Genomic DNA, 26,635 nt, shown 5'->3' with positions numbered 1-26,635 from the left:
GCCGAGAGGGCCCGGCCTGCGGAGGGGCTCGGCGGCCGCGAACGGAGCCGCCCCCAAGCACCCGCTCACCGAACTTCTTTTTTCCTTTTTTTTTCCCCCCCACTTTTTTTTTGTTTTCCTCAGTGATAACTCGCAGGTTTTTCAGCCTTACGTGCTGCGAACTCGCCGGAACAGCACAACAGTTATGAGCCGTCACAGTATGGTAGGGAATCTCCGTCGTGGCTTTGTTTATGCCGAGCAAGGAGTAGTTAGCAGGGAGAAGTCAAGATGAACTTGATTTTCATTTGCGCAGCGCGTCCTAGCAAGCTTTCAAAATGTTGTATTTTTATTCCACCTCTGGCCACAACTTGCATACAAATAAATTTGTGGATGAGCATATGTTTGCCCCTGCACAAGGGAAGAATCACTGAAGCCACTTCAGAATCTGTGCAACGTAGCGTGCGAGCTGAGCGTTGTGTGGTGGAGAAAACTGCTGTCACAACTGAACATTGTGAATAGTTATTTTGTACTTAAGTAAAAGTGTACAAGAGGGAACCAAAGATTTCCTTGGAACACTTTTTTTTTTTTTAATAGACATTTTTTTTCTTGAAAAAAAAAAAAAAAACAATCTAGGCATCAGAGCATCACATGAAAACAATGATTTATGTTGAGTGAATCTCATGCCCCTAGTCTGTAAGTTTGTGTAGTTCTGCAGTTACTGAACTTCTCAGAAATGGTCAGTTTCTCCATTCTTCCCTTTCCTTATTGTCAGCTTAGGGACCTCTCTGCACTTTCCCGCATCATTTATTTCTTTTTCATCAAAGACTAAGCTTTSCTTCTCAAAACCTGAAGTCTGGAGAGACAGATAAGCAACATATGTTCAATTTTGTTCAGATCAAGTGGGATGGAGTTTTGGTTCCAAGTCTACTCTTCTAAAATTCTGGAAAGTTATGTTTAAGAAATATTGTAACTCAAAACAGTCCATGTTGCATAATATGTTACATTTTGAGTGGGCATGTTACATTTSTGTATGAAAGTAGCCAGAGTTAAAATGCTCTGCTATTGCTAAAGTGAAGTTTTTAAGGAATGCTGTTCACTGAGACACTGAGATTTTTCCTCTTTTCTATAAGCCAGATGGTTGAATAAATTAATACTGGAGTCTGTCATTGTCAGCTTTAGAGAGTCAAGTTGCATGATGTTCTTTTTTTGTTTCATTCATAATACTGCCTTTTCCTATTGCCATACTTAGCTATTCTTGCACTTGGGGTACTGAGCCCCAGAGTCTGAGATCTGTGCCACTTGCTGTGTGATAAAATGAACTTGTAAGCACTTGGACTAGTCTCTTGCAGATCAGTATTCTGGTGTTTGCAAGGTCATGTAGCTGTGCATGTACAGATCAGTTTTTTATTACATTCTTGGTAAATTAAAACTGAAATATAAGCCTAATGCCGACTGAAATAGCATGTGTGTGACCCAGTGTTTTTTGTGATTTAAACACGTTAGTTGTCATTTTTTTCAGTTGCTGTCATCATCTCCTATTCGCATTCCTAGTAGCCGACTTCATCAGATCAGAAGGGTAAGTGTAGTTTTTAACTATATATCTTAGTGCTCCAGTATTTATGTAAAGGATTCTATAATGAGAATGTCTTTTTTTTCTTTAAGCTCCATTTCCTTTAGTAGTTGAAGAACTCAATTCTGGCATGAAAGTGTCCTTGCAATGCATGTTTAATCTTCATTGCAGTTTTAAAGTATACTTGTTTATTAAGCAGAATTATTGAGTGGGCTGGTATCATTCTCTTCTTTCTGGAAGGCTCCTAGCATTCCTCTTGGAATTCTAAAGGCAAATTATTGAACCAGGGTGGTGTTCTAAGCACTTTGGAACCGGAGAAACTCAGAATCTCTGTCTTTTGCAGGAGGAAGGAGTGGATTTAATGAACAGGGAAACAGCACATGAAAGGTGAGTAGTAGTGGAACAAGGTGATAAAGTATCCCGAATTGTCCTCTTTGAAGCTACTGATGATATTTTTGTGTCCTAGGGAAGTGCAAACAGCAATGCAGATAAGCCAATCATGGGAGGAAAGCTTGAGCCTGGTAAGCTYTTTATAGATGTTTCATTTTTATTTCTACTTCTACACCCTAGTGTAGTGAATTTTAACGAAAAGAGAGGAAGTAACTGTGGAAATAGCTTAAGGAACTCTTAAAGCCATCTGGTTTAGCTCTTTCAGGCATTTGACCTAATAACTTTCCATCAGAAAGATGGATTAGATTCTATGGCAACATTCTGTGTCACTATTAAGTTTGAAATTTTTGTATTTACAGAGCGACAATGACTTGGACAAGTCTGAGAAATCTTCCTCCCCAAAAAGAATAGACTTCATCCCAGTTTCGCCTGCACCTTCTCCTACGAGAGGAATAGGAAAGGTAGGATATATGATAAAGCAAAAGAGTAAGTTACTGTGAAGGTACAGGAAACTTGACTTTTTTTTTTTTTTTTTTGTCATTATATTAAAAAAATATAGCTCGACCACACAAAGTTTGCATTTTCTTGGCTTTTAGCACTTAGTTGCTTGTTGCCTTTTGAGTGGTGTTTGAGAGGGTTAGGGCTCTGGGTCTAAGATGATGACTACARTAATCAGATAAGGACATAAGTTACGTAAGTTGAGGCAGTGCTGTGGAAGAAGCATCAAGATCTGAACGTACCAAATGTGGAGAGAGAAAATAGACAAAGGTGAGAAGCTGCACACCTGGATGATGACAGTGGAAATGTGCCCACCGGATAGGGAAAGCAGAGCATAAAGTTGCTGGAAAGAAAGACTGTTCAAAATTGCCCCTTTGAATTTGCACTMAAGACTGGCAGATGCTGGAAAATGCAAAGAGATGGACTTCAGATAAAGATCTGCTACTTTTTTCAGTTATTGCTGGAGAACTGAAAAATGTTGCCCAGAGAAACTGGCAACTGTGTTTGAAGAACCTGCCTCCTTGTGCTCGTTTTAATGCTCTTTTCTGGCTCTGCTGTTGTAGTGCTGCTCTCTCATTGCACGTGTGTTGGTGCACAGGGCAGCCAGTACTAATACTGGGTACTGACCCTGATATGAGTTTAACAGTGATTAGAAAATGGCATCTATTTCAACTTCTTAAATTCAAAAAACCRCATAAAAACAGGTTAATGTGAGCACTGCTTTAGCCACTTTATTTCTGTAAGTTCAGTTTTACTCTTTCTAGCGTTGTGTTTGACCATCAGCTTGTTACTAGRTTTTCTTTAATTGGGGATGTTTTGAAGGGATGGAGAGGGAACRCTAGAGTATTTAAAAGATAACGCTGAGGTCTCTTGATGTGATTTTTTGCAGCAATGTTTTTCACCATCGTTGCAAATGTTTGTGAGTAGTAATGGCTTACCTCCAAGTCCTATTCCCAGTCCAACAAGGCGATTCTCCAGGTAAGTGGCTTCTCAAAGTAACAGGAATTCATTGACTTGAATTGCAAGGCAAGCACAAAGGTTAGTTATAGGTGACGTTCAGGCATTAAACGAGATTTTACTTTATCARAGTTGAAATACTGCCATGTGAAAATGCTTTGAAAGTTCAAAGCAAGGCAAGTTCCTGTGGATGTTCTTTAATAGTCTGTGTCAACTTTAAAACAGACTTTGAGAAATTCCTGGGTGTTTCAGATAACATGCTGACAAATGTAATGAAGCTTGTATTATTATATAAACACTATATCCAGTTCAGAGATGGATTTAAGGGAGAATGTGATGTGCTATGCAGAAAACTATAGAAAGTCTACTGTGTGTTTGTACAGCAGAATCACACAGTCTCCTCTCACAGGCAACGTCCTTGTTTATCTACATGTTCAAATTCCCTCACATTCCAGTTGCATTGGAGTAGTTTTAAAGAGCATTTCATGTGATAGTTTATGCTGATTTGGTATTAAACCTCTTCAAATTTGGAACTTTACAGTCCTTACTATCAGTACTATCTCTTTAGCAGGAGGAGTCAAAGTCCAATCAACTGCATCAGGCCCAGTGTTCTTGGTCCCATTAAAAGAAAAGGTATGTGTATTCACATTATCAGATATTTCAACATAGATATGGTTTTCCAGCTAAATGTGTTCTTTTCCTTTTTTTTTTTTTTATGGTCCCTTAAATACAGAGTACTTGCATCCACAATGAACTGGAATTTGCTGATCCTATCTTCTAGATAAAACATAAAGGAACTAGTTTAAAATATAAGAATGAAAACCTTTAAAAGCAGCTGCTGCTTAAGAGGCATACTTTAATCAATTTTGAATTAAATGTTTATGAATATTTGTAAGCTGTGAAATTCTAAGAGTGTCACTGTAGGGTGCACACCCTTCAGATCATTCTTGGAATGTTGTTTATCATGCAATATCATCTAAACTTAGTACTCCATGGAAAATGTTTATTTTCACTCTGAAAGTTCAGAAAATGAGTGGGCTAGAATTAGAGAAATGCAGTATATCAGTGTTCTGTGGCAAGGGGAAACATGCATTCCTTCCTGGAAGTACTCAGTGCTAAGAACATTCAAAATGCATCCTGGACCAAGTCTTCATAATAGAATTGTAAGATAATTGCAAACATGCCTTTAACACGATACATTTCTTCCCTACTCGAGCCTTCTGGAATGGACCAAAAGCATGTTCTTTTATTGTAGAAGATGTATGTTTATGGTTTAAGAAAAGATAACTGGGGTGGTTTTGTTTTGTTTTTCTTAAATCTGACTGTCTTGTTAAGCAACGCTGTTCAGGAGGCTTTGGATTGATGGAAAGATGGGCAGCTCTTTGGAGATGTCACTTCTGCCTTGGCTATTAGTAATCCCTGAATTTTTTTCACTCATGTTTAAATTTTTTAATGCCACTGAACGATTACAGGTATAAAGAAAGCCTGAACCAYGGTGAATAACACAAGCTAAACTTTTATATTCAGCTTTTATGCAAAATTGTATGTGCACGTGAGTATTTGCTATATTCAGGAGGTTGCAATTGTACACCAAGTTGGTCTTTTTATTTTCTTTAGGTGAAATGGAAACTGAAAGTCAGCCAAAGAGACTTTTTCAAGGAACAACCAACATGCTTTCTCCAGATGTTACACATCTGACAGATCTCAGTTCATGGTAAAATATTTTATGTGCCCTGCAATGCCAAAACAGGAATGTCAATCTGTTAAAAGCATTTTTGCTTTTTCAAAAATAATTTGTGTAGTGTATGTATACATTTTACTAGGAATTAACTGTTATGTTAATGTAGTGTAACAATGTTCAGCTTGTTTTATTAAATTCCTCCTGAGCAGACTCTAACCTAGATTTTGTRTCATAACTTTAGTACTGAATAATTGGCTCATAAACAAAGTTACTTTGCAGAGATGATTCCTCCTCATTTTGGTGCACAATGGGCAGTGGTAATATAATATAGGTGGCACTTGCCTGAATATTTAGAAAATGTGTTGCCTTATGTGTGAGTGGTTGATGCAGTCACATAGTTCTTGATATATTTTATGATTTTTAGTGTTACGTGCTGTCTATTTATTGTAGATTGTAAGAAGCTGACTACTGCTTTGTGTCAAAAGAAATCAGATAAAGTATTCTAAAATATCAACTGTATACCGTAATTTCAGCTAATTTACAGAATTGGAACTTCCGGAAATGTTCCTTTTTTTTTTCTTCTTGCTTCTGGCTAAATTTAATAATATCAGTTGTCATGTCCTCTGTATATATCAAAGCGTCGAGATCAAAACAGATGAATTCTTTATATAAAATGGAAAAACACATTTCCGTATTTTGCTTTTAATGATGTAAAAACAAGCTCACTGATTGACACCTCTGCTGCATTGCTGAGTAGATTTGTTATTTCTTTCCTTTAACCTTCTGTGGTTCTGCTCTAGTGGTATTAGTTATCACCTCTTTTCTATAACTGTTTTASTCTGCATGTTAAGGAAAAAATCATTCAGCTCCTTATTCCCTTAAGGAGCATGAATATATATATAACATGCTAGAAAAAACAAGGAGTCTTCAGGGCCTCCAGTCTTGCAGTGAAGGCTGAGTGGTAGTATATGTCTCCTACATCTCTTCAACAAGGGAGAAGTTCATTAACTTCACTAATTTGGATTCAAAGTTTGTTCGCACCAGTTGTCACCTCTTTTCGATAGCTGGCTGAAGTTGGTCTTAATTTATTCTGCATGTTAAGAGAAAACGTCATTCTGCTCCTCGTTCCCTTAAGGAGCATGAATATCTATATAACATGCTAGAGAAAACAAGGAGTCTTCAGGGCCGCCAGTCTTGCAGAAGAGGCTGAGTGGTAGTATATGTCTCCTACATATCCTTTACACTGCAGAAAATGCCCTGACTTAACTGATTTGTTATATACGAAGTCCTAGTGCTCATGTTATTTAATAACGATTTCTCTCTTTCCCCAGTCTGTCTTCAGATATTCTTGATGGGAGCAGCAGCAGCGTTGGCTCTTCCTCTGACTCCCTGACTAAAGGCAGCATAACCACGGAGTCCCCAGTAACGTGCTCCAACTCCTGCTCTTCGTTCATCTTGATGGATGATCTCTCACCCAAGTGACTTAACCAGCTCTGAGGCGGCGGCTGGCTGTGCTGTTCCTGACTGTGCACTCGTACAGAGAAACGAACTCTGATCCTTGAACCATTAACACGAGGATTAATGCTAAATGGAAAAAAATTATTGTAACTGTAATCCTTGGCAACTTTCCAGTGATTTTGATTTATCCATTTAATGGACATGTTAGACCATATTAATGTCTGATTTTTGCGGATTTATTTTATAGGCAAGATGTCTGCTCAGATTATACTAACTTTTTGCTTTCAAAAACTTGCATACACTTTTGATTCCAAAATAGGTGTCTACCTATTAGTGTTGCAATTTTTAGAAAAGTACTTATCACTATTGTGGTCGCTATGTCTAGGGAAATAACGTGGTTCAGAAGGATTTGAAAATATTAACTTATTCTCTGGCACTTCTACCATTAAGTAAAACTATTTACCTTTTTTTTCCCCTCCCCTCTCCAATAATTACTCACAAATTTTCTCGCAAAAGGGGATTTTTTTTTTTCTTCCTATTGCTACCAGTCACTTCCTTTAATAGAGAAGACCACTACTGGTCTGGAAATCTCATTCTGTTGCATTTTAAAAAAATAGTGACTGGTATTTCTGCCATCGGTTGAAAAAGTAACAGTACTCTATGAACACGATTATGAAATAGCTGCATAGTTCTCTCTCCAGACCCTTCATCCTACAGATTATATGAAATATGGTCAATTTTCAGAAGCCTTTGGCCAAGGAAAGTGAATCCAAGCCTCATTCGAAGACATACAGTGCAAATAATAACTAAGTTATTGAAACTACTGTGTAGGAGAACATGTATGGCACCATCAATGTCTCCTGTGGCATTGAGGTCATAGGTATTTTTGTGCCTTAGGGGACATTGTTACAAAATTATGGAATGTAAACCTGAGGGGTGGGTGGGAAAAGTCCTTAGTGTACAGCTTGTTTATAGGGTGCTTACCAGGTCCTGTTGTCACTGCAGCTTTCCTTAGTCAGCCAGGGGCTGGGGGAGCTCCCGGCCGCGCTGAGAGAGGGCAGCCTATATAATAAAGACCTTTGGACTTTATTATCTGCTGCCCACAGCATTTTATGCCTTTGTCACAAGCAGGGCAAGCGACTGAATGAACATTTGGTTGCTAAAAATGTTGAAGGTTGGACCGCCAACTTGCTCTGCAAATTGCTCAGCTAAGGAGCTGCGTCTGAGCTCTGAGCAGTCTCGATACGGTATCTTGGTCAGTCTAAGGTAAGACAATAGGTATTTTACTTTTTAAAGAGACTTAATGGGGCAAAATAAATCCGTTTGTAATCTACTGTGTTATGCTATTTATTATTTATAACTATGTAAAAAGTCTGTGGTGATGAATTATAGTATTTTTTTATGATTGAATAAGTTTTTTATGTTCAGTAATTGCTGGCTGGTTTGTATTTAATACGCAACATTGTCTGCCAGAATCATAAGCTTCCATTTTTGAATGTTTATAAGTAACATAAATGCTTTTGTTATCTAAAAGTACAACTTCTGATCTTTTTTTGAAAGAAAATAGCACTGAATTTAAAGGAAGATTATGTGCTTTAAAAGTGAGCACAGTCTCTGGCAATACTGTCTGGCTAAAAAGGGTAGGGGTGAACCATAGTTTTTTGCTTTTTTTTCTGAAAAAGCTGTTTAGTTTCCAGAAAACGTGTACATACCATATTATTTTTTAAAGCGTTTCCATTGCATTTGTAAGAAGTACAATAATGGGCCAACAGTGGCACTTTCATTTGTATTACCATTTTCTTCTGCGGAGCATCAGTTCCCCACTTCCAATAAATGTGCATATTGTAAAAATATTGTCCATTGGTGCCATTTTTAAAAGAGCTCTACAATACTGAATGTCAATTTTATTTGTATATGCACAGTGCTATTTCTTGAATTTTCGATGTCTTAAATGGCTTCGKTTTTTTATTCATGCTTGTATTTCCTCTGCCTCCTTGCTGTTAAAAGAAGGCTCTTTTTMCATTTGCAAAGTACTGATAAACGGTCTGTGATAAAATTCGACTTGTTATTTGTGCCCCGGTTTCATTATAGCGTGCGTCTTGGTGCTGTGAGTTAGAAACCTGACCTGGGGGTGGCAGAAGGGGCAAACCTATTGCATGCTTTCCTGAAGAAGAGCATAGTTATTGCTTATTATTTGGCTGACTTACCTGTACAATTGATGTATTCCAGATTTGTTTGTCAGTGGAGAGTCGTATATAAGTGCTGGCCTCTGTAAACATTAGAATGTAAGCTTCATAAAGCAAACGCACAACTATCGCTCTTGTTACAGCATTTTTTTTAACCTTCTGCCTATTCTTCACACTTTAAAATACATTGCTTTTATAAAATATATATATATATGCACTCTGTTTCAGATTAAATGTCATTGTGCAACTGTAATAATCCCGTTTAGGACCAAACTTGCACACAGCTAAGACCACTTGTTCGTGTTAACACTGGACACATGGAATTTTCTAATTTTCTAGCTGGTGCCTGTATCTAACTGCATGTGAGTTGCTGCTGCTTAGAGTCAATCTTTACTGCTGTGTAAAGGTTAGTGCAGGAGACTCTGACTAAAACTGACCGAAAGGCCACGTTTTCTGCATTTATTGGATTTATTGCATTATCTTGGCTGCAGTGAATTTAATTTCAGTTTGGGGCTAGCAGTTGGTGCTGGTAGTCACTTTAATAGGTAACCCCAGACACTTTAAATGCAGCCTCTGGCCGCTTGTTGTTTGTTTTTGAATATCACCAGACTTAGCCCTGAATTGCTATGATGGATGTTTGGGAATTTCACCTTTCCCCCTTTTATTTTCCTTTTGGAAGTTAGCTTCCAAAAGAAAACTGGATGCGTTTTTGCTGGGAATTGCTAAGAAACCCCAGAGATGGCTTATCTTTTAGCACAGTAACTATTAAGAAGGAGAAAACGCTTGCAAATAAGCAGTGTAATTCAAGCGGCATTTTACACAGACTATTTTTAGTATGTTAATGAGCACAGTGTTATGATGTTAGACTTTGCAGGGCTCGTTGAATAGCTCTGCCTTTAGATTATATCGGAAATAAACTCAGCCCTCATTTAGCAAGCTTAAAATGCTGGCAGCATTTTATTGGTAATTTAGGGGGGAAAAAAAAGGCTATATGAGCTGTAGAATTCTGTGTTTTAATTCTTTGTTTTGATAATATCTAATGTTCTGAATCAGGAAACAGATCTCAGTGTGCGTATTTTATTCCAATTCATTGAATTTCAAATTGGGGATCATGGGCCCCCAAAAAGCCTGTATTGAAGAGGCTGTTTTTGACTGTGATTAAATACTTCCTCCTGCGAGGAAAGTAATTAAGCTCTCAGTGGGTGAGGAAGTAAATCAGAGTCCTGCAGACTTTATTTATTAGGAAGCTCAGTTTTGAAATGCACAGGCCAAAAATATAATACATAGAGAACTGGTGAAGGTCTTTTTGTTATCTTGGTAAAAGAGTACTCTTGGGAACTGCTTTTTTTCTAATTGTCCACCTTATCTGTAGACCCTACAAATATATTGTATGATGACAAAGAAGTGAATTTGTGTTTTTTCTGGAGCAATTTCATCTGCGTATAATCTTCCTGCTAACTTCATAATAAAAAAGCTTTGCCTTAATATTGATTCAAATATTTTATGAAGTCATAGGACTTGTTTCATTTGCTTTCTTTGGCGTAAAGACCAAGAAATATTTCTGCAGSTCTACAACCTACCTCTTGTATCCCAAGGCCATTATACAAATGGCAACAGTCCAGAGCAAGTTCACAGAGACTTGCCTCCCATTCAAAGTTCCAGTTTATCTCCAAATTGCTTAAATAATCCTTAGCAAATCTGGTGCTCGGCACAAAGGGGGGCAATGCAGGTACCATACTACCAAGCTGAAAGATGCAGTAAAGAGCTTTGGATACAGCGTGGGATTTTAGCCTTGAGTGTAGACTTCCCCTCTCCAACTAACCTTCCACTCAGCAGTTGATCCTCAGGAGGTTTTGGCCTCTTCAGACTTTTATGGGGAAAAAGCTTTTTGGCAAATCCAGGGCGGCTTGCTCAATCCATCCCCAAAAGGAGGAGCCGTGTTTGCCCCTCGAGAACTGGAGCTGCCTTGGGAGAGGGCAGGGGCTGGGGGCTGCRTCCCCTCAGGGACCCCAGTACCCAACTCTCTGCAGAGACCTTTGTCTCTGGGCTGCAATCAGAAGTGGATGTTGTTTTAGGACAGCGCTGATTCCTTAAGGAGCATGTAGGCCGCAGTGCTGATTTAAGCAAATCCAAGCCTGGATTTGCTTCCTGCTACAAGCGAAGAGTCCTTGTGCGTGAGGATGTTGGTGAGTGGGGCAGCTGGCCTGTCACTACCCTTCCCCTCAATGCAGCTCCTGCCTTTAACTCATGCATATACCTTAAGGCTCTGCTTTTATTAGTGCACTGGGCACTTAACAGAAGGCTCTTGTTTCAATCCAAACCATTCCTTTGTATTAAAGCTGCTTTTTATTGCTTGCTTTTAGATCCTGAAGCCTTTTGATATGGAGCCTCTTGGGCCTCCGGTTTGAGTCTGGACTCTCCTTGATGAGCCTGGGCCAAAGTTCTTTGTTTTTTCCAAACYAGAACAATTTGTTTTGCTCTTAAACTCCAAAAGTTTGTGAATGCAGAGCAGGTACGTTCTTGCATTCGGCAAAGAGGGCATGCTGGTTTTAGTGACCTTCGGAGTGTAAAGTCTTAAAAATAAGAAGCTGAAATCAGAAGAACACCTATTTTTAGCCTACTGATTTAGCTGATTTTATTGCAGGCTCCCCTTTCTTTTAATGTAGGTAATCATTTTCTGAATATATCCTCAGTAACATAGCAACAAAACCTAATAGATCTACCCCCTATTCCCCACTAACACGCAGTTTTCCTTACTGAAGGGTTTATTCCCAAATAAGCACAAGTTTTGCTCATTTCTACCGCTGAGGACAGCGCCTGTTTCAGGTCTCAAAGTGGCTGCAGTAACAGTCCCCGTGGTTCAGCAGAGCCATTAATGACACCAAGTTGTCCCCTTCTGCCCCCAAAGCATCATTTATACTCTAATAATGACACCTTCGGTCTCCYTTAGATTATTCCTGAGGGTCATGAGATTTTATCTTTATAGAAACAGAAAGGATAACTTGCTGTTAATAACTATAAGTACTAGATATGATAAAACTATCAGACTTCATGGGCTCTTACATATCTCCTATTTTGAGGATATAACAGAATTTGGGGCTTTTTGATTATTTTTCAGACGATGCCCTGTCATTCTTCTGGAAGAATTACCATTGTGTTTGAATTCGGCAAGGCATTTGCATGTAGTTTATGCAGAACTCYGATTATAAAGTAACTCAGATTTAGCAGCATGAGTCAAGCGCAGCTCAGGGCCGATGACAGGCGCTTGTTTTCCCAGCAGCTGACGGGGTTAACTCCCGTGTCGCCTGCATTTGCGCTGCTGCAGCCTCCACCACGCGTGGAGTTTTCCCCCGAGTTTCCCCCGAGTTAAAAGAGCTGGCCCCAGCGCCGGGCTATTATTTATATTGGGGCAGTTTATAGCTGAGATTACGAAAACCCTATTGTGCTCAAACAAAAAGATTTGCCTTGCCCCAACTAGTTTGCAAGTTAAATTCGTTACAAGGACTACAATGTTTTATCAATACAATCTTACAAAGAAAAAAAAAAAAAGGCAAAATTGATGCTTTTTATACATAGAAAGAAGTGCAAATATATGGGTAGGAAAGAGTGGTATCCCAAACTGGGGACCAATGTAGAATGAAGAATGTAACCAAAATCAGCTACTTTGGAATCCAAATCCCAATGTTTTATCTGGCTTTTGACACATCAGGCCCTTTGCGCTGTAAGTTCCTAACATTTTGGGAAAAATCAGCTACAGCCACGAGCCCCTCAGCTTTCATTCAACACAGATACTTCTGCTTAARTTCAGAACCTCCAAGAATTGGGAAGAAAAATAGATATGAAAGGGAAAACTAGAATAAAAATGCCTCTGTGCCTATGATCGATGAGCATAGGTTTGAGAAATGACACAAAGAGCAAAATACAGTGAGCTCAGGCCAATGTGCTTTAAATAAGAGCTGAGGATGTGCTAGGCAGGGTACGTGAAGCATCTTGTTCGTGCGCAAGAACGGGCTGTGAAAGCAGCAGCTTTAAGGGGATCAAAGAGCTCGGAAGAGCTGCTGCCGGGCACTGTTTTTGCTGCGCTGGAGCCCAAAGGGAAGCGGGAGGGAGACGGCCCAGCAGGATGGGASCTGGGACACGGCTCCGTGTGGAGGAAAGGATGGGTTTCCTGCGGAGCATCCCGGCCAGCYCGCAGCCAGTGAGGGGCTCGTGCTCAGGAAGAGGAGCTGAGCTCGGGCTCTGCAGACACAGCCGGCCGTGCATCCTCACAAGTTGCAAATCAGGTATTTTGGGGGGACGTAAGTGCAGGTTTTTAGCCTTTCTCTGTACTGGCAATGAGGAATTTGGTGCATATGGTACTTGCCCCATAAGCATCATAYGCACTGTGCTTAGTCCAGCAGCGCTCAGGGATTCGGAGCACAGGAATGAGAGGTTACCGCTGGAGGGGATGGCCGCAGGATGGCGTGGCAGGGCTTGCAAAGCGCGGAGCAGCATCTACCGAGAGGGGCTAAACACCAGCTGAAGYGCGCCTGAACTGCGACCATCCTGCAACTTCTATTGCCAAAGGTTTCTAACGTTTTCTTTCTTCTTGCTCTTCCTCTCGGAGTCCCTGATGCCTTTCCAGAGTCGATCTTGGAGTTCATCATATCGGTAATGCTAAAACTGCTCGAAATAAGGCAGGGGGAAGCGTGAGTGAGGCTGGCTGGCACCAGCACCGTCGATGGGCTGAGCACCATGAGCTGCTTGGAGCAGGCGCTGGGACGGGCACAGGGCCCGGCCTGTGTTCCGCCTTGCACCGGGGCCGTTCTGCTCTTTCATAGCTCACCTTCTCCTTCGCACGTGCTGCGGGACGCGGGGATTTTTGCAGACAACCTGCAGTGATTCCTGCAGCCGACAGGAGCCCAGCTCCTCATCTGCAGCTGAACGGAGCTGCGTGTCTGCGCTGCAGAGCTCCACGGTTGAACCTGCTCTTAGGCTTAGTCCTTCTGTGATGTTTTTCACATTTGAAATGATTATCATCACAATAATTACAAAAACCCTTGAATTTATTTATTTTAGTAAGAGCAAGCAGGTGAACCCAGGATTTCTAACTTGCAGTTTGGTTCTGCGATCACTGGATAACTCTGTTACACCTTTGTAAAACACTGAATCCCACCCCGGAATTACTCCAGGGCTCCAAGAGCAACATTTTTTCTTCAGCTGCCTCCATGGGGCAGCCCCTGCAAGTGGGCTGAAGACCCTGGCTCGTCAGCACGTGCAGGAAAGAGCAGGTCAGAGCCAGGAGTAACTTGTTCCCTCGTATCTGTGCAAAGCTCTCCCTAGAAAATGGCATTGGTATAGAATGCACACGCTTTACTTTGCCTCAGTCTGTTCTCATTAAATGAAATCCTCGTGACTTTATATCTCTGCTTGGCAGTTGCTAATTTCCTTCAGACCCGTCTGAAGTCTCAAGCGTAGCAGCCTAGAGCTGCGGGATTAATGTGACCGTTTTGTTCAAAAATCATTATCGTGCAGCAGCCAAAGTTGGGGTATCCATTGCTTCTGCGGAATGACTGCAGGATTTTGCTTATGGAAAAGCCTATGGAAGCTCACCTTGGTGCGCTTTCCAAAGGCATAACTGACAGCACAGGCAGACTTACATTTGAAGTGTGTATTTTGTCATGGTGCCATACGCTTTCTTTTACTTCTCCTTTAGTATTGGAATTGGAAATTCAAGTTGGAAATGTGAAAGCAATTGGGCCKAATCCATTCCTGTTGTTACTCCTTTTGTTTTCACTGGCGGGACTCCAAGGCTGAGTTTGGGGTATGATGAACAACTGGTGCTCCAAAGCTGGAACTTAGGGGAGAAGGTTTTAGAGATGATCACGCAACTCTCCTTCCCAGACAAGTGACCCTCCCACAAGAAGGACACTGTATGGTGAGTTTGGGTTATTAAGTTTAGTGCAACATTCTACTAATGAGCCCTCTAGTCATAATAACACATTATTATCCATTAGAACAATTACTTGAATGAAACCCAACTGCTAGCTCACTTAGACTGGTTGGAAAAATACTAGCTGTTGATCTCAATTGCCAGTTAGATGAGCAGATATTAACTGTGAGCAGAAGAGAAGTGGTTCCAAGCTCCGCAATCCTCCCTCTGAACTCCCCTTCCACTCTCCTCTTCTGGAGTCTGATCTTCAGAGGTTGCCACTCACAAAACATCACCTGCTCTTCACACATTGACTGATACCCCCATGGTAAAATTAAGCTCTGCTTTCCAAGAGAAATAGCCATCAATATCCCTCTGGTTCATTTGGCTTAGATTCAGAAGCTTCATTCACAGCTTGGATTGCAGAGGGCTCCAGGAGCGGATGCCCTGCTTGCACAGGGGAGGTTTGGGATGATTTAGTCTATTAGTCTAACTTAGTCCGTTAGTCTGTTGTCTCTCTTATGAGATGGTTTTCTTCCCGCTTTTGTGCTGGAGGAGGTTTCCAACAGGTTCTGCTCCCACCATGAACTGGACCAAGTTGAGCCTCTCCCCGTTACCTTCCGGGTGTCATTCCCCTTTTCCCTCCCCGGTGCTCCTGCCACGGGCAGTACCCTGGCTCATCTCCCCACCATTTCGCCTTTATAGTATTTTCTTGCATACAATCGGAAACAGAAGAATTATTTTCATAACATTCCTAGCCAATACACAGAGTAAAGAAAAAGTGTTTTCTTCTATAACATGGGAGTAAAAACCATGTGCTTTTGAAAACAAAATAAAGCAATTCCCAATCTTATTTTACTCCTCTCCACGACAGAAAGGCACTGTCACTAAGCTGGTTAGCATAGTGGTTCAGGGGATGCTGCTTTGCTTAGGTCTGAGCAGGTTTTAGGGAGAAGGCAGAACATTTGATGCATTCCACACATTTCCTAACCTCAAGGCCCAGTGCAGCGAAAACCAGATAGCCAAGAAAAACAGTAGACGCACTTAAACCTCACAAACCACAGCACGGAGGGATTATCACACCAAATTTTGGTTAAAGTTCAAATAGCAAAAAGGATCACTGGCTTCCTAGGAACTTACACTCCTACTGTTTGTTTGACATGTGTTGGTCTAAGACATAATCACTTCCCAAAGTTGACTTAGTCATTGGGAGCTCTRTCCTTGGGCTCAGGCTTTCAAGTCTAAACCAAGAATATTACGTGTATTTATCAGGGAAGGAGCGAATGTTTTGGGGCATCTTGGTCTATATGTCTGCAAGGTGCCTAACCACAACRTAAGTGCCTAGGGGTTTGCACCATGCATAAGGCCTGATGGTCTCCTCATCTTCTCTGTGCCACGACTTGGTGCTCCTGTGGCCATGGGGCACCGTGTCAGGAGCCCCAGGAGAGCAGGCAGATGTTTGTGGCATCCCTGGCACCTCTGTCCCAAGCCGGGGCTGTGGGTGACGAGCAGATGAGGGGGTTGTGCTTCGGCCAGGCTTGCACTCGTGCTCCGTACTTTGGAATTGGATAAAAGCGATAAGGAAGGGTTGCAAGTCATGTCTTCTCTGGAAGCCCCTCATTGGATAAGGCTGCAGGCTTTGACTCTTATTCATTATCTTATTCTGACTTCTATTTGGGATTTCACTTCACTTTAAGTAATTGGCTCCAGGAGCTGGAACATCTCATCTTCCACCTTGAAACTCTCGGTTACTTCTAGCCATTGAGCTGTCTGAGAATTGCAGCTCCTAAAAGTCTGGAAACTGGAAAGTTGAAAAAAAATCAAAAAATGTATTGCTTTAATTCACAGAGGAGACAGACTGTAACTCATATTTTTGAATGTTCTGCTTAGGTGTTCAGCCTATTTCTCCAGTCAGATAAAATTTTATTTGTTCTGTCTTATGAGTTTTTTGCCTGAGGTCTTTCTTCTATTCCCAGGTTAGCAGCAACACCTGCAGAGAGAGACTAATTGCTTCTTAAAACATAGACCCGACTCTGGGCAGAGGCAGCAGATGCGCAGCAAGCCTGTTGCTGAGACCCGAGGGGCCTGTTCTGGAAGAGCTTTTCCTCCTCAAAGAATGGTCCCACAGCACGTTCGTTGAGCMCAGGTAGGAACTTTGCGGAAAAGGGCAAGTTTGGGTTCCAGGTAGAGCTGCACTGCATAACAGTCTCCAGTTGGGTGTCCATGCTGCTCCTTGAACAAAACCAAGGTTCAGCCCAAGACACGGGGTTCCTTCCTCCCAGTGTCCAAGGGGGATGTGATTAGCCTTGTCCGTGGGCTACACATGGGACCTTTCTGTGGAGACTTCTGGATGAGAGAGCAGTGAGAGGCTTTTCTTTCCCTTGCCCTTTTTGGAAAAGCAGATCCGTACCTCAGGGCCTTCAAGGGCTGCTTCTCTAATAGCAGGATAATTGCTGTTGGAAATCATGAGGGTTTGGACTAGCTATGGGCTTTATCAGGAAAGCTTCTTTCCGGCCAAGCTAGCAAGAGCTTTGCTAAGCGGGAATCTTGGGTTGAAGCTGCTCTTCTCATATTTCACAGATGGCCTCAATGAATGATTTACTAGGAGAGTAAAAGATTAGCCAGATTCCTCCAACTGCATCTTGAGTCGTATAAAGCACTGGGTTTTATTGGGGCCTAGGCAATTCCTAATTCTTTAGCCACATTAGCTTGCTTTGCAATGGCTAATTGCCCTGTGCTCCTTCCCTGAAAATCAGGTGTCTCCTGGGGAGGAACCCACCTTCCTCGCACGAGCCTCTCCAGTGGCCTTGAAAGAGCTCATGAAGGTTTCTCCATATGTTCAAGTACCCACAGGGACCACAAGATGTTGTGCCTCTAATTGCATTTTATTGGGGAGGTTCATATGCTTCTGGAAGGAGGGTGGTGAAGGGAATTCTTGAAATATGCAATGAGGTGTTTCTATAAAATTATCAAATGCTTTGCAGAATCTTCCTACAGAGAAGAGCCATTGTTCTTCATTGCTTCATGAAGAGTCATGCAAACCTGGGATTTTATAGGACAAATCCTCTTGCTTCAATGTTTTAGGCAGTCTCCAGGGCTTGGGGGAGCTCTTCTGGAGGAAGGCAGATCATCCCCAGTTTGCCTGTTTTGGAGTTTTTCATGTTTTTCTCTCTTACATTTGGCAACCACAACTCTGTGTCTGATTCTCCATGGCAATTCCTACAGAGCTTGGCCCTTTTAAAGGACCGCAGCACTGACTTGGATATCCAAATCAGAAAAGTGGAGTTYAAAGTGGACCTATTTTTTCCTTTAGAGAGAGACTCACTAAAGATCTTTCCTAAACTATTTATGGCGGCCTTGCAAGAGCAACAGATCTTTCAATTTAACCACTTGTACGACTGCTATCACACTTTACTCTTTTCCTTTCCTCTCTTTAAGAAATCAACCACAGAAGTGAAATTAGGAGCTCACTGTGACAGAACACACTACAAAATTTAGCTCTTCTGCTTTTCATACCCAGAAGATACCTCTACCCCGTTTATGGCTTTCCTATTTCCACCACTCTACGATGTGCACACGATGTAAAGTGCTGCAAAGGGCATGTGCTGATCTAATGTAAACAGCCCTGGGTCTACTGCAGTTAGAGAGGGGAGCTAGGAGATTCACTGGGGGAATCAATCCCTCACAGAAATGTTTAAAATACTTGGATTTTGGCCAAGAGATGAAAAAACGGGAAAGTATTTCACTTTCTCGCTGCTGTGGTCTCCTCCTGTGCAAAGCTTAATGTGCATGTGGAGGAGAAGCAGGAAGGCACAGCCATGTGGGCTGGTCTTGAGGAGCTAGAAGCAGCTGAAGATGCTCTCCACCTGCCCCAGAAGTACAGATTTTTGCCCTATATTTTGCCCACACARATTAGAGTTGAAGTTACTACTGGGYGGTCCCTGTTTGTTGGAGCTGTCATGTCAGGGGACAGCTTTTAAACCAGAGCTTGGCCTTGCATGTGTGCAGAGAGCTGACCTTGGGACAGAGTGCACTTGTTTTACCAGCTCGAAGCTTGGTCCATCAACAGGACCCACAGCAGCTGCAGATGGACCCAGGCTCAGACTGAAAAAGAAGAAAAGGCGAAAGCCTGGTATAAATGCTGTCAATATCCCCTTGGGCTTCCCTTTCTTCTCGCAAAGCCAGCCCAACTTCATATGGATGAAGAAGCACCTCCAAGCAAAGGAGACACCTCCAATGACCTACGGGACTTCCCTCACATGTCACAGAACAGCAAAGAAGAATTTAGGTTGGGTTTGGTTTGGTTTACAGACCCAAGACGGCCAGGGTTATTTTGAACCCTGGGGAAAAGCAGCCTGCTCTGAGCTCAAGGAGAKCTGGTAAATCAGAACAGTGGAGGCAAGAACAGCCTAAGGGAGGCACGGGGGCTGTTTCTATTGCTCTACGAAGGCCCGAAAGCAGAGTGTGCAAGCGAGGTAATGATCACCCCGGCCACGGTGTTTGCTTTTGCGTGCCACCAGGGCAACAGAGCCCTGCCAGCCCTCCAGCCTGCGGCGACGGGCAAGGAGAGGGTCTGCAGTCATCCGTGTCACGCACTGCAAGCCATGGCTTGCCAGAAAGCACGTTTCACCTGACACACACACAAAAAAAGTTGCTATAAATGCTATTGCTATAAATGGCAGCTGAAACACAGCAGCAAGGGGATGCCGGGTGATGAGGCCGCTGCATCTGACTTATTACCCTASGTCAAGTTATCATGCCATGAAAAGGAAAACGCTGAACTTTGCAAAGAACCTCGCAGCAAACTGCCCTGCCAGCTGCAGCCAGAGTGTTTCCATCTCGGAGCGGTTTCTATTGAGATCCCCCACATTAYTGAGACTCCATCGGGTTTCTGCGGGTTAGAGAGCTACAGAGGCCCCAAGTGTGCCCCRGGGCAGTGAGCACAGATGCGCCCGCGCAGCACCGCTCCAAGCATCCCTGTGCTCCTGCTTCCCAAGGCACCAGCTGGGTAACTCGGAGCCACCGCCGGCCGGGATGGTCATTGGCAGCAGCCGCATTGCAGGCTGCAAAACACAGCAGGAAACAGGAAAAACGCCAGTGATGCTTCCCCATGAGTGAGCGGGCAAACTCCCCGCAGTGATTTAAATCTCTTTCGGGAACAATCAGCGCTGCTGCAGGTGCAGGGGTTTGCAGCCCAGCGTGGTGGCAGTTCCTGTTCCTTGGTCCGGGAGGGATTCCTGCACTCCTGTGCTCCCTCTGCTGGTTTTTGGCCCTGCAAGACTGGCACCGCTGTGCCCTCGCACCCATTCCAGCTACCTGGGCGCTGGGGACACCCCAGGGTGGTTTTGGAGGCACCCTAAGCTGCAAGAGATGCCCCCACGAGGCATCAGCGCGGGCTGCCAAGCACCACGGCCTGGGCTGTGCCGCACTGGCCTGGTCTGCACTGCAGCAGCGCGGGCTGCCAAGCACCATGGCCTGGGCTGTGCTGCACTGGCCTGCACTGCACTGCAGCAGCGCCGGCTGCAAAGCACCATGGCCTGGGCTGTGCTGCACTGGCCTGGGCTGCACTGCAGCAGCGCGGGCTGCAAAGCACCATGGCCTGGGCTGTGCTGCACTGGCCTGCGCTGCAGCAGCGCGGGCTGCAACGCTCCACCATGCACGTCCTCCAGCGTCGCCCGCGTTGGCGACGCTTCGCGGCCCCGCTACAAAACCCTCGCTGCTCCCCGGCTTCGTGGCRGGTACGGGCAGGCAGGGAGCAGGCGGGGGGCGGCCGCCGCAGCACGGCAGCGGCAGCGGCCAGGAAGGCGTCTCGAGCGGCCGCTCCGAAGCACTTCTCTGGCTCCAGCGGCCCCGCTGCAGCCGAGCGGCGCCGTGGGAGCGGCGGCCGCCTCCCGGGATCGCTGCATCCCCCCCGAGCGCGGTCCCGAGCCGCTTCCCGCTACAAACAATAAATCCTTAAAGGGAGCACGGGGCTCGCTGGAAGTGGCTCCAGCGGCTCCGCCGCACAACAAAGCGGCCYTTCCTGAGCGCCCGTGGCTCCCTGCCCGCCGGCCTCCCTGGGGAGCGCGCAGGAGGCGCCGCCGGGAAAAACACAACCTCAAGTTTGGGGGAGGAAAGGTTAAAAACCCGCTCGGCAGCACCCTAGGGAGGCTCTTCCCGCGGGAAGGAACCGCTGGTTCCCGCACATCTGCTCCTGCTCCAGAGTCAATCCCAGCACCCAAGGGCATCCCCAGCAGGACGGCCCTGGCTCCTGGGCCTCTACAGGCGGTGCTTTGCGCCCCTCTGCTCCACGTGCCCGTGAAACAGAATCCTTTCCCAGGACACATCCCTTGAACTCACACGCCGAGCTGCCCGCTTTCCACCACTGTTTCTGGAGATGCAAATAAATGGTTAAAAACACGTAGGTGTCTCCAGTTTAACTTTCTTTAGTATCACCAACAGCTGCTTTCCCTTCAGCACAAGAAACCACAGAGCCCAACTAAGTGAAAGTGTGAAAGAACCAGAGCTCGGAGAGCAAAACTTTCCCACTTGCAGGCACAGAAAGTGACACAGGGGAAGTTTGTCCCTGGCTGAGAGCAGCCCCATTACCGTTCGGTATATCTATCAATATATCTATCTAACTAATATTCTATCTAGGATATTCTATCCTTTGGAGGCTGAAGAGAATGAGTTGGCCAGGCCACTCGGTGTCCCCAGCTTGTGTTCCACAATTGTCACTTGTCCCGCACAGGTTTGCAGCCGCGTGCGTCCCGACACGCTAATGCATGGTGAGAGGAGCAAACGCCTTTCGTTACTGCTGTTAATTCCCCAGCGAAATCACTTTTTCCCCAAATCTCCCTAAAAACACGTGAAAACACGGAGCTCTCCCAGCTTACACAGGGGGCTTCTCGGCAGATGGGGCGGCTGGGAGCCCTGAGCGGTTTCAGCGAAACTCAGCCTGGATTTCTCAACTCCTGGTATCATTTACTGACATCACGCCGCTAATTTGGGCTTTCTCTTCTCTTTACAGTTAGGTATTTCCCCCAAGAGGCCGAAACCTCTCTTTCTTTCATACAAAATTGGATTTCTTTCCTGAGCAAGGTACTGAAATGTAGGTCCCATTCCCAGAAGCAAAGTTCAGGAATCTTTATTAAAATATTTTATAGGACACAGTCGGCACATTCTTGTGGAAGAATGGGAATAAAAATGCGCCTGTTCCAGCTGACGATCCCATYGCCACCTCTCCCGAAGGGCTGCTGGGGTCCATGCAAAGTTCCTTGCACATGTGTGGGGATATCCTGGTCTTCCCAAATGGGGCCAGGAGGAGGGATGGAATCTGGGGGCATGGGGAGCAGGATTATTGCTCCCAAATACAGCATCAAGTGCATCGCTGGCTTGCAAGGAAAAGCAAGGTCATTCCTGCTGCACACACATGCGCGGAGCAGAGCTAACTGCCACGGGACAGAGCAGGAATGGGTGCATGGAAGATTCCCACAGCTGGAATGCTGGCTTCCATGCAACGTCCTGGGCTACCCCGTGCTCGGCCAGCATCACAGTGAGGCCGTTTGCCCATCCCGCTGGCACACGGAGACCTGCAGCAGCTGAACTGGTGCGAGTGGGAGCCCTTGCACCCCCTTGGCGCATGGCGCCATTAATTAAGCTAATTAAGCGCTCCCTGGGTGGTCCCGCCTGGCAGCCGCCTCCGGGGCCGGGCCGCTCCTGCTGCCGCTTCCCGCTGGAAGSGGGAAGCGGCAGCAGGAGCGGCCCGGCCCCGGAGGCGGCTGCTGGAAGGGAGGCAGCAGCAGAAGTGAAGTGCACCCTAGGCCTTGCTGCTCCCCTGTCTGCCTCAGATCCTGCAAAGCAACTCTTGGAGAGCAAAACTAAACAGCGGGACGCACACGGCAGATGTCCACAGGTGGTAAAGGAGCACGGTGCAAAAGATATTCCACTGAAAATACCAGTTTTCCTCCTGTATCAGCCCAAAAAGGGCTTTGCAAATGCCTGATTTGTGCTGCAATTGTCCCGTCTCATGGGCTTTGCTGGGGGGSACAAAATCTGCACAGATGTGTCCGGGCAGCGCGTTTCGGACAGGCTGCTGCGCGAACGACCAGGGCTGGGTCTGTAGCCGGCTCCAAAAAAGCATCAAACCGGCGGGTTTCAGGGATGAGGCTGCTTAGACACAGAAACGGCAAGAAGAAAGTCAGTCATTGTGAGAGTCAATACTCAGGTTAACGCTCCTCGAGACCATTAACAGCTCTGCAGTTGGAAGCCTCAGTGCTGCTGTGCTGGAAAAGGCCTCGATGCCCGTGATGTGCGAGAGCTGCCTTATTTTGGGGATGCAAAAAGCTCCTGATTCCTRGTGTCGGCCCATGCTCTGCCAGCAGCGCTTGCTGCCTCTCCTTGGTTGATTTTATCTCCGYGTGCGGCGCCCGTGGTCGCACTTTGGTTTTGTGCAGCAGGAGGGCAGGGAGCGGGAGCTTCCCGCGCGCTCCCGGCTCCGAGCGCGGTGGCAAGGGCACCAGCGATGCTGTTTCACTGCCACGGAAGCGGTTTTCTATCGGAACGCCTGCTGTGCAACCAGCCCGCCCCCTCCCTGGCGCATAACCAAAATATTTTGATAACCAAAAAATGTCGTGCGATGCAGCACGTTTTGCACCAAATACTAAATAGATCAAATGATGAAAACACCAAGGAGGAGAGCAGGGTAGGGGCTGGGCCTTTGCACAGGTTTTCCAGCAGCTGCCCCCCCAAAACATCCCTTAATATTTACTGTACTTTTAATACTTAAAATAATTACTGTTTTGAGAAAAATATTCCTACAAGTATTCCTACAAAAATATTCCTCGCTGCGGTGCAGTTCCGGCACGCCGGGTCCCTGCTCCCCGAGAGCTTTCTCCCTTTACAAAGCAGGATCATAAAGCAGTGACATAATCCGCGCTTGGCACACACTTCTGCTGATGTTAAGCCAGTGCCTTTCGTGGCTCTCGCCGCTGCTTTTTAGCGCACGATACAGATGGCGCAACGGGCTGATTAAATGTGCAGCAGCCTCCCAAGACACCGTTCCATTTGAAACGCTGACATTTATATTTGACATTCCAATAAGCGTGGGGCTTTTTTTTTGCTTTCTTTCTTTCTCTCTTTTTAATTAGTTCTTGCAAGGGTGCGGGTCAGGCAAAGCTGCACAAGCCATTTTCCCCAGGCTGGGTTGGGTTCCAAGGGCCGACTCCCGGCACGACTTCCCACCCCGCGTACCTTGCAGCCGAGCCCCGGGGCCAAATTCATTACGAGGCCACCCACAAGTCAAGTCGACGCGAGATGTAGGTGAATCTTCCTGCCCATTCATTCCCTTGCAGCTGCGGAGCTCTTCCCGCATGCAAGGGGTGAGCAGGAAGGCTCCGGAGCTGAAAAAGAAACGACCGAATCCGTCGTTTTGACACCAACAGCAGCCAGGATAAGCAGTGATAGTAAATAACAGTAGTAACGCTAAGGAAAAGGAAAGAAAAAGAAGGAAAACTGCACAAGATGCCTTGGTGAAGAGGTGTGATTGTTGGCAAAATGTGTCCTGTTTTAGTTTATGGGATGTACAGAGCCTTTTTATTAGGGATACTTTTTTTTGGCTATTAGCGCAGTTAAAAAAAGGACCAATTGTTTCTGCCATCTGAGAAAACTCTTGGTGGAACAGGCAGAAATCCAGGAATAATTAAGAAAATAATAGTGCACACCCAACAAGAAAAACACTATTTGTTTAAAGATGAAGTCCCTCCAGACTACTTGGTAGTGATTGCGTTTCTTGCAAAAAGGAGGGTGCGGGGAGAGGGGAAAAAAAGCCCTTCTAAATGAAAAGCAGCAGTCATCAGCTAGTTTCTAAGATCTTGAGTGGAAAAAGCTCAGTGCTGTGATACCCTTCAGTGGTAAAACTTTTTCCGTTTTCACTGCTGTTATCAGGCTTTGCAAGTTGCAAAATAATAGTGTTTTGCCCTTACATGTTTCCATCAGAGGATCAGAAGCACTTCACAAAGCATAATTAATTGAGCTCCGCTGCTCACCTGTGAGAACAGAGCAATTATTTAGTACTTGAGGTTTTTTCTTCTTTCTTATTTTTAAGTTTTTAWGGGGGGAAGGGCTGGTGGGAGTAGAAACTGCAAAAAGAGCATGAATCCACCAGCCTCTKCCCCAGTCAGTGGAGGCTTTGGCGCCGTGGCCACTCCAAAGGATGTCTGAACATTTCCTACCTCCAGACCTGCGTTGTTCCTTCGGGAAACGGGAGCAGTTCCAGCAGCACCTCTTCCCTGGCTCTCGGCTCACCGGACTCTCCACGAGCACACGCCGCTTTTGCTCCAAACTCCATCTCCTTGCGCTGAATCCTCAAAAATCACTTCTCCAAACAGCCTCTCTTCCCCAAGGCCTCCTGCTCATGGCATTCCCAGTTGGTGCCAGCGCCTTTCCCAGCGCGCCGGCTCCCAGCACTGTCCCCACCGCTTCATCGTGCATTGAGAGGCCAGTTTGACAGCAGTGGGCACCAGGYTGCTCCACATAGCGCTGCTGTGGGACAGGACCGGGCACAGGGAACCGGATTCGGCCCCTATGCAACTCTGGGCAAGTCCTCGAGGCTGCAGCACCCGCGTGCAGAGACATGGAGGACGTTCCCTGAGCTGGCGGGTTGGGGAATCGCTGCTTGTGGAGAACTCAAGTCCCACAGCAATGGAAAAATCACACACAGACAAAGGAAAGAAAAAATGCAGACCCCACTGATATCCTGTGTTAGCATGGAGCAGTAACCAATCTACAACCGCATGCTGCATAACAAGAAATCAGCTTTCACCCACGTGTATGGAACAAGCRTCTGCCACGCTCTGCCTACGCGAGGTCCGGAGGGAAGCGCTGGGGGAACCCAGGGTAAATTTAATAACCCAGGCTGCTTGCACCSAGGGTAAAGCTGAGGTTGCCCACTCCACAGCATGCAGGTTTTGTGACATTGGGATTTTGTGTCATTGGGATTTTTCTTCTAAAACCAACGCTTAGCAGATTCCACAGCTAGGAATGCCAGATGATCGCACTTCCATTGCATGGAGCAAAGCAGGGGACTTAGRTTCCTCCTAAGTCCTGCTTCCATGGAGCAGCCGGCATCTCAACCTCTGGATCCTCCTACCCTTTCTGCACTGAAATCCCACGAAATCCAACCAATCATAGAATCCTTAAGTTTGGAAGGGACCCCTAGAGATCATCTAGTCCAACCCACTGCTCCAGCAGGGACACCCRGAGCACAGGGYGGCATCCAGGCAGGTTTGGAAGACCTCCAGAGAAAGMGACTCCACAGCCTCCCTGGGCAGCCTGTTCCAGGGCTGTCACCCTCAAAGTGAAGAAGTTCCTCCTCATGTGGAGATGGAACTGCCTCCACATCTCATGTGGAGACGGAACTACCCATTGCCCCTTGTCCTGCCACCGGCCACCACTGAGACGAGCTTGGCTCCCTCCTCCCTACATCCCCCGCTCGGGTATTTGGACATGCTGATCAGATCCCCTCTCAACCTTCTCTTCTCCAGGCTAAACAGGACCAACTCACTCACTCTTTCCTCATACAGGAGATGCTCCAATCCCTTGAGTGGGGGTCCCCCTGCTCCAGCCTTCCTGCCTCCCCACAGCCCCCTCCATGGTTGTCTGCCCTCRCCACAGCCCTCCTACCCCTACCCTGACCTTCCCACCCCATCACGGTGCTCCTGCTCCGGCCCTCCAGCCCCATCACAACTGTCCCACCATCACTCATGGTCCTCCTGCCCCACCTTGGCCCTCCTGCCCCTTCCATAGCTCTTCCACCCCACTGCGGCTCTCCTGCCTCCTTCATGGTTCTCCCGTCCCTGTCTTCCCGCCTCACCACAAGCCCCTGCTCCCCTCCAAGGCCCTGCCGCCCCATGGGGGTCCTGCTGCCCCTCACAGCGCTCGCTCGGGGGGTCCCGTCCCCGCGGGGAGGGCGGCAGCGCCGCTGGGCCGGGCCGCTCCCCGGGCCGGGCCGCTCCCCGGGCCGGGCC

The 26,635-nt window shown here is 45.8% G+C and overlaps 1 protein-coding gene, 1 long non-coding RNA gene and 2 other non-coding genes across 4 annotated transcripts; 3 read left to right on the top strand and 1 right to left on the bottom strand.

The window, feature by feature from the left end:
* The first annotated feature begins 119 nt into the window (after positions 1–119).
* On the top strand, positions 120–9,730 carry LOC112946946 (protein FAM122A-like). The gene is made up of 9 exons (XM_026038913.1): positions 120–202; positions 1,499–1,555; positions 1,893–1,936; positions 2,016–2,070; positions 2,299–2,400; positions 3,327–3,415; positions 3,963–4,027; positions 5,012–5,108; positions 6,407–9,730. The coding sequence occupies exons 1-9, from the start codon at positions 185–187 to the stop codon at positions 6,555–6,557; spliced, it is 678 nt and encodes a 225-aa protein (XP_025894698.1). The 5' UTR covers positions 120–184; the 3' UTR covers positions 6,558–9,730.
* Positions 5,915–6,058, top strand: LOC112947144. Its single transcript, XR_003249353.1, has one exon. It is a non-coding gene; the product is annotated as a small nucleolar RNA U109 (small nucleolar RNA).
* LOC112947143 lies at positions 6,166–6,310 on the top strand. The gene has a single exon (XR_003249352.1). It is a non-coding gene; the product is annotated as a small nucleolar RNA U109 (small nucleolar RNA).
* Positions 9,731–23,905: 14,175 nt separating the features above from the next.
* On the bottom strand, positions 23,906–24,947 carry LOC112947107. The gene is made up of 3 exons (XR_003249339.1): positions 24,842–24,947; positions 24,593–24,655; positions 23,906–24,010 (listed from the first exon to the last, which is right to left on the bottom strand). It is a non-coding gene; the product is annotated as an uncharacterized LOC112947107 (long non-coding RNA).
* Positions 24,948–26,635: the final 1,688 nt, after the last annotated feature.

Source organism: Nothoprocta perdicaria, unplaced genomic scaffold (assembly GCF_003342845.1).
Source record: "Nothoprocta perdicaria isolate Ctin4 unplaced genomic scaffold, notPer1 scaffold_22, whole genome shotgun sequence".
Lineage (NCBI taxonomy): Eukaryota > Metazoa > Chordata > Aves > Tinamiformes > Tinamidae > Nothoprocta > Nothoprocta perdicaria.
The sequence above is the reverse complement of the archived record's forward strand: the minus strand, read 5'-3'. Positions and strand labels throughout refer to the sequence as shown.